The 7,105-nt window shown below is 33.6% G+C and overlaps 1 protein-coding gene across 1 annotated transcript; it reads left to right on the forward strand.

Moving 5' to 3' along the window:
* Positions 1-207: 207 nt before the first annotated feature.
* On the forward strand, positions 208-5,985 carry LOC103504702 (uncharacterized). Its single transcript, XM_008469102.3, has 4 exons — positions 208-731; positions 1,098-1,151; positions 3,055-3,180; positions 5,291-5,985. Exons 1-4 carry the CDS (start codon positions 354-356, stop codon positions 5,468-5,470), a joined length of 738 nt encoding a protein of 245 aa, XP_008467324.1. The 5' UTR covers positions 208-353; the 3' UTR covers positions 5,471-5,985.
* Positions 5,986-7,105: the final 1,120 nt, after the last annotated feature.

Raw genomic sequence — 7,105 nt, forward strand, 5'->3', positions numbered from 1 at the left:
ACTGACTTCGATCTGGCCAATCGGCTCGATTTTTTGATGTGTCATGCTCACGTCTAAAATGAATTTTAATATTTCGAAAGTTCCATCATGAATATCTATTTTTAAAATTTAAAAAAAAATCATTTTTCTATATTTTTTTTAATATTTTTTCAAACTTTATTAAAAAGAAAAAAAAAATAAAATGGAAACTAAATATGTTGAATAATTGATTTTAAGTTTTATAATTAATCAGAAAAACATTCTGACCGCAAACGCGAGTCTGTCTGGGTGAACGACAGAGACCTTCTAGCAAAAGCCATAAACTTGGAGTAGAAGAAGAGAGAATCCAAGCAAACGGTAAATACAAACCTGTGATGATAGCTTCAACACCTCTGCCGCCATGGCAGCCACCGCTTCTAGCTCCATTGAGATTAAGGAGGAGTAGGCCCTTAATAATCCCTTACCGGACACCTATCGGCTTCGTTCAGGCATACCGTCGCGGCGGCGGCAACAACGATGCTTTTGGCGAGGCCTGGAACAAAGTATGGCGAGGCGCCAACGATGGGTTTGAGAAATTCGTATTCGAGGCCAGGAAAACTGCGGAGCGTCTTGATAGGCGTTACTCTGTATCGCGCCGTGTTAGTTCTGCTGCTCAATCGGTGGCCGACCGGGCGCGCGAGATTGATAGGGAATTTGCAATTGGATTGCGTTGGCGTAATTTTACATTGGATTTTAGCAGAAATTGGCCAAGGGTTTGTACTGCGGATTGATTGGTATTCGTGCTTGTGAAATGAATTTGTATAGATAGGGCCTGCTTAGTTAATATCGATTGTGGGAAGTGAAGTTTTGAAATTTTCTGAAGGATCATTCTTAGTTAGTTCTCTCTAAGATCAGCAGTCGTTTTGAGTGCCAATGCTTGATGTAGTTTATCCAAGATATTTATAAGTTTCACTGAAGTAGAATGAAACTCATAGTTTCTCGTTTTCTTGGTTGTCCGTAAAACTGGCTGTTCTTATCTTTGAAATGTCTATTGAATCTTGTTATTTTGTCAACTGTTTTGTTGTGTAATGTCAGCTCCGTCCCTTATCACTCACTCTTATTTCCCTTGGTTTTTGCAGTATAGGAGGCAACTCAATGAGTTTATCGACACGCCATTAGGAAAAAGTTTTGTGGTACGTAGTATAAGCTTTTTTTTTTGGGATATGCGGTCTTGTTACTAAGATTCTTGGTGTCACTGATGGTCTGTGTTTAGCGTGTTCGTAGAATGGTAATATTATGATATCACTTCACTTTATTTTTAAGACGTGAATGATAGCCTTGAGGCATTTTCTTGATGATGATAGCTCTAGTTTATTTATGATCCCAAAAAAGGAGCTGCAGAACTCTCCTATTCATAATGTTTTTTTCACTATCCTACTTACAATGAGAAGTTTTTTTGTTTCTTTTAGAAAAATGCTAGAAGAGATCTAATCTGAATCCAGCGACACATATTTCATATTACAGGGCTAAATGGTGGACTTATCCTATTTCTTAGGTCTAGTCTAGAATATTTCAAGCTGTACTTCGATTGTCTTTTTACTCATAATCTACTCCAATCCATACTATATATGCAGTATATTAACATGGAAAGATGTACAAAGGAGGATCCAGTATCCACCAAAAGAGAAATTGCGGAGATTACAAAATGTTCCTCAATTGATTTAGTCATTTCAAAATTCTAGAATTAGCCATTCAAGGAAATGCAGTAGTAAATAAGATTCTTCACATCCTTACCTTTTTTGCTATTGCGATTATCAAATATTTACAGATTTCCATAAATTTCAAATCTTCCAATAAGGGGATTTAAGATGATTGATAATCTCTCCTTAATAAGAATCAAGGTTAACTGTGGTATAAATGCTCAAGTTCGTTTGAGTTATGTCTGGGTCAGGGCTGTGAGTAAGGAGGCCTTCGTTAATTCCCTGTTTTAACACAAGAGCATAGTTTTGTGGTAGACTTGTATTGCTATGTTATGGAGAACTTGGCTTGAGAGAAATAGTAGAATTTGTAGGGATGTTGAGAGATCCTGGAAGGAAGTCCAGGAGGTTGCTAGGTTTAATACATCGTAGATAGTGGGTGTATGTTATCTGCCCTTTTAGCTATTATGGACTTTGTTTGATTCTCTTGAATTGGAGTCATTTTCGTTATTCGTGGGCTTGTTTTTGAATTCTCTCATATATTCTTTCATTCTTCCTCAATGAAAGTTTAATAAAGAACTTGGGAATGAGCTCAATCATGGTAACCACCTACCTAGGATTTAATATACTACAAATTTCTTTAGCATCAAATTTTGTAAGGTCAGGCAGATTATCTCAGAAGAGTAGTCAAGGTGTGTAAACTAGCCCCAACACTCACAAATATTAAAAAAGAAAAAAATCTTAGAAAGATGTCCTATGTACAAGGGAGGGTAGGTAAGAATCTGTCCGTAGAACAATGGAGGGAGGTACAAAAACCTCTCTAATTGACTGTACTAAAGAAGAATAGGATGACTTACACAAATTTGGACTTTGCTAGCAAGGAAATGCTCTCTATCGAGACTAAAGAATTTGGAAGTTGAAACATTTTAGATACTTGCTTTTGAGTTTGCAGACACAGCTTTTGCAGTCATAAAACCTCAATCTATCTATTTGCTAAATTTTGGCAAATAGATTGAGAAAATTTTCATAAGGAGCCTTCATGTGGGGAAGACAAATTTTGGATCAAGTGCTAACTGGTAAAGAGAAAATAAGAAGATGTGATCTTTTAGACAGATTTTGAACAACCATGTTGATTAGATTTTGAAAAAGCCTACAATCATGTTGATAGGAATTATTTCCTGGATAAGATCCTTTGGAAGAAGGGCTTTGGGTTTAAATAGAGATCCTGGATTTTGAGTTATATTAGGACCATCTAATTTTTCTATAATCGTCAATGGATGGCATAGAGCGTAATTTAACTTACAGAGGTCTTAGATTATGAATGAAGACAGAATCTTTTTCCACCTAATTTATTCTTCTTTCTTTTTCTCATGTATCACCTCTTTTCATTTCCTTGTAGACAATATTCTTCCTTTGGTTTGCTTTGTCTGGATGGCTTTTCCGGTTCTTGATATTTGGAACATGGATACTACCATTTGCTGGTCCGATACTCCTTGGGACTTTTGCCAATAGCCTTGTGATAAAGGTAAGTGCCTTGTTCATCCTTTGATGTTGTATAAGTGATATTCTGCATTTGTATAATTCTGATATCTTATCAGCTTTGTTTGACGATTATGCTAGTCAGTGGTCATAGTTCAAAATGGTCCAGACAGTTAAAATTACTTTTGTTAAAGAAGCCACCTATCATATCTTTTAATGATTACTAAAGTTAATGATATCTTCTGTGAAGAGTTGTGTCCAAATAATGAAGTAGGAAATGACACTAATCTTTGATTCTAGAAAGACCCATGAAGAGTAGCTATTAATGCCTTTTGTACCTTTATTTTTGTTTTATTTTTTATTAGAGCTCAGCTTTCAAGTAATAGGAGTCAGGAAAGTAGCTAAATCATCAATTTTAATAGCATTAAGTGGCAAATAAAATTAAAATTCCTTCTTTTTTGGAAAATCCGCCACTATCTGGTGCGATCTGGATTTGACGAATAATCATAGAGGTTCTTGTTCTTCCCAACTCATATAGTCATTTTCTAGAATTCCACTGCCAATTTCTTCCGCCATCTCACCCAATAAAGACTTGTTCAAGAGGCAATGCAATTTTTAGGGGAACCAATGAACACTGATATTTTTAGGGACCAATGAACACTGATATTTGGTGAGGTAAATATTTTAAAATAGTCAACTTCTTTCAGTGGGAGCTAAGTCACTCTAGCATCATGACCAAGCCAAAAGAAAAGATCCAAAAACGCTTCTTTTTCTCTAGGTTACAAACTATTGTACTTTTCTATTCCAGCCTAGTGGGATTTGGGACTTAAGTTTCGAGGAAAAACTGAAGACAACGTTGTCTTTGAGCTTCTTCTCAACCTGTGATTTGTCTCTTAGTTTATCATGGGACTCTCTCTAAGTCTGTTGAAGGTTTTCTTCCTTTTGGGCTGTATTCTTCATTGGTTGTGTTTGTCTACTTTTCTTGCCTTCAATTTGGAGATCTTGTATTTTGGAGCAATAGTCTCTCATTATATCAATGAAATATTGGTTTCTGTTCTAAAAAAATAAAAATAAAAAGTTTATGTAGTGGTAGAGAAAACATTTCATAATTTTTGGTTAAGCAGCACAGAGGGTGTGTTAGAGATAACATAGATATTTTCACTTTTTTTTTTTTTCTATCATACTCTACTATGTTAACTGTTAGGTTAATCAACTTTGTTAGAGTTACATTTGAGCTCTGGAGATTCTTTTTACGATGAAATTTGGGATGTCAACAACCAATTTGCTTAACACTGGTTACGGTCAGGATGATATTGATTAGGGTAAAATGGATCTTTGTTTACTGACGTTTGAGTTTAATATCTATTTGGTCCCTCAATAAGTGACATTTTTAGTCTCCAAGGATTGAAGAATAGTTTGAAATTGTTTCTAGGTAATTTGACTGTTAGTCGACTAAGGAAAATGATGTGGTATTGGTGGAGTGTTAAATTTTTAATGATGTTTATTGTTTAATAAGTTTTAAATTTCAAGTTTGTGCCTAACAAGTTCATAATATAGTCAACATTTTAAAAAAATTAACAGATCTTTTAGACATTGAATTGAATTTTATGCCAAATAAAGCTCTAAACTTCCAAACTTTTTTCCCTATAGATTGGTGAGTTTAACAAAATGTCATATAGGTCAAGGACCTATTAGATAAAAGGTTGAAAAATTAGAGTGCTATTAGATAAAGTTGAAAAATTAGAGTGCTATTAGATAAAGTTGAAAATTCAACTATTTATTGGACACTGAATTGGGTAGTTCAAGACCTATTAAACACTTCTTAGAGTTAATAAGTCTTTAGATATAACTTGAATATTTAGTGGATGTTTGCGGCACTAAGTTGAGTTATGAAGTATTAAGTTAATAGGTTGGAGTTAGAAAGTCTGTTTATGGGGTGCAAAATTGTAGGATGGAGTTCTTTAATAAGTGTGCAAAAGAAAGCGTGGAATATGAAGTTCCTTGATAAATGTGCAACCTTCCCTAGTGAGCACTATTGATGTTGGATTATTCAAACAGATACCTCTCTGGAGACCAAACTTGACGTGTGTTTTCTATTGTTGTTTTTACTTTTTGTATAAATATTTTTCCTAACCAACGTGTAAATTATTCGACAGGGTAATTGTCCAGCCTGTAATAGGGAATTTGCTGGGTACAAGAACCAAATTATTTCTTGCGCAGGCTGTGGAAACATAGTGTGGCAGCCCAAAGGCCAAGGGGAATACAATTCAAGAAAAGGAAGTTCTGGTTCCAAGTCACAACCCAACGTCATTGATGTGGAGTTTGAGGAGAAATGACAAGGGTAGGAGGAATGGTGATTCACTCGACCTTTATTGAGAGTACAGAAGACCACGATAAGGAAAGAATTACCGAGGACTATGAGTTGAAGTCGTCTTGGTTCCCTGTTCAGTTACAACGCTGTTCGTGTTCTCTTCTCCCTTGGGTAGTTACTAATGTAGTTTGGCAGCATTATTTGTTTGTAGTATCAATACAGGTATGGTGCATAAATGGGAATTCCTTAGGTGTTGGATTATTAAGGTACTCAATATATATTGTTTTCACTTAATTTCCAGCTATAGAAATGGCCTTTTCTTTGGGATTTCTTTATTTCAATCTTGTAATAAATGTTCCTAAAGCAGACAGTGAGGCAGTGATGTGTCTTTGGTGTTTCAATTTTCTGCAAGATGTAAATTTGTTCAGTTCAGGAGTTAGCGATGCTATTTCATGATTGCAGTTATCTTGTTGGGATTAAAAACACTTTTAAGAGCATGAACTGTTGATAATAGTAATAACTCAGTCCTTATGCTTTTAATTGTCATGTGATTTTACATAGTTTGTAACAATTTTTAGTAATTTAGTTTCTGTTTTAACAAAATTAAGTATCAATATTAAATTAATATTAATTTATTTTGATTTATTTTTTATGATTTGATGTGGAGAATTATATGATAATTAGTATTTTTTAGTTAATATTTACATTAGTTTTTAATTTAGGTTAATTAATGTTTAATTAGAGTTAATTTGTTATTTTCATTTTTTTTTGTAAGGCTATAAATAACCCATTTAGAGTTGCAAAAAAGAACTTTTGAATGTCCTTTCAATACAGAACATTGTGTTTCTGAGTGCTATCTTCTTCTTTATGGATAAACTTTTCTTCATGGATTTGACCTAATGCCTTTTCGGTTGCATCATTATCGAAGTAGAAACTATATTGATATCTAATATAAAATTTATTATTTAGAATATTTATATGTTTTAAATTGAAAACAACTTTTTAAGTAAAATATTTTTGAATTAGACGTCAATTTGAGTTTTTGTTGACAAAAAAGCATGTACCTTAAGTTTGAGTTTAGTTTCTAGTCCATGGATTTAGACATAAGATGACAGGGTATGGATAAGGGCAGTGGGGGGTATTGAGTGAGAGTGACAAAGAGAGGGAGTGAAAGAAAATCAAAATGTCAAGAGCCATATAGTTTGGCTAAACAAGTCATTGTCAATCGTACCATTATTCTTGGTTATCCTTGGTCTTTGTTTTTTTTTCTTTCCCTATCAATGGATGAATGTTATATTTAGTCACTTAATGTTAATTATGGCTCGTAAAATATCACTTATAATGAACAATACATAAAAACTGCAAAACAAAATTGTACGGTTTTGAAATTTAGAGACCAAATAAAATCAAATTCTAAAGGTAAGCACAAAAAAGATTCTAAACCCTTAAACTCTAAATTAAAGTAGGAAAGAAATAAAGTATGGATAAACAATTAATTGGATTTTGAAATTATGTTTATAAACAAACACATCACTTTTATCTACAATTCTTTTATTATCTATTAATGTTTTTACCAACCAGATTAGGTAATGAAAACTAAAAACAAAACGGATGGTTTTGAAAACAGTGTTTAATAAGGGTATGTAAGCAAGAGATTAAA

Source organism: Cucumis melo, chromosome 9 (genome assembly GCF_025177605.1).
Source record: "Cucumis melo cultivar AY chromosome 9, USDA_Cmelo_AY_1.0, whole genome shotgun sequence".
NCBI lineage: Eukaryota > Viridiplantae > Streptophyta > Magnoliopsida > Cucurbitales > Cucurbitaceae > Cucumis > Cucumis melo.

Excerpts from the sequence above, each read along its gene's own strand:
- LOC103504702 (XM_008469102.3), top strand. The coding sequence starts at position 354 with ATGATAGCTTCAACACCTCTGCCGCCATGGCAGCCACCGCTTCTAGCT. Across the intron at positions 732-1,097 it reads TTAGCAGAAATTGGCCAAGG|TATAGGAGGCAACTCAATGA; the intron begins GTTTGTACTGCG and ends TGGTTTTTGCAG. Across the intron at positions 3,181-5,290 it reads CCAATAGCCTTGTGATAAAG|GGTAATTGTCCAGCCTGTAA; the intron begins GTAAGTGCCTTG and ends ATTATTCGACAG.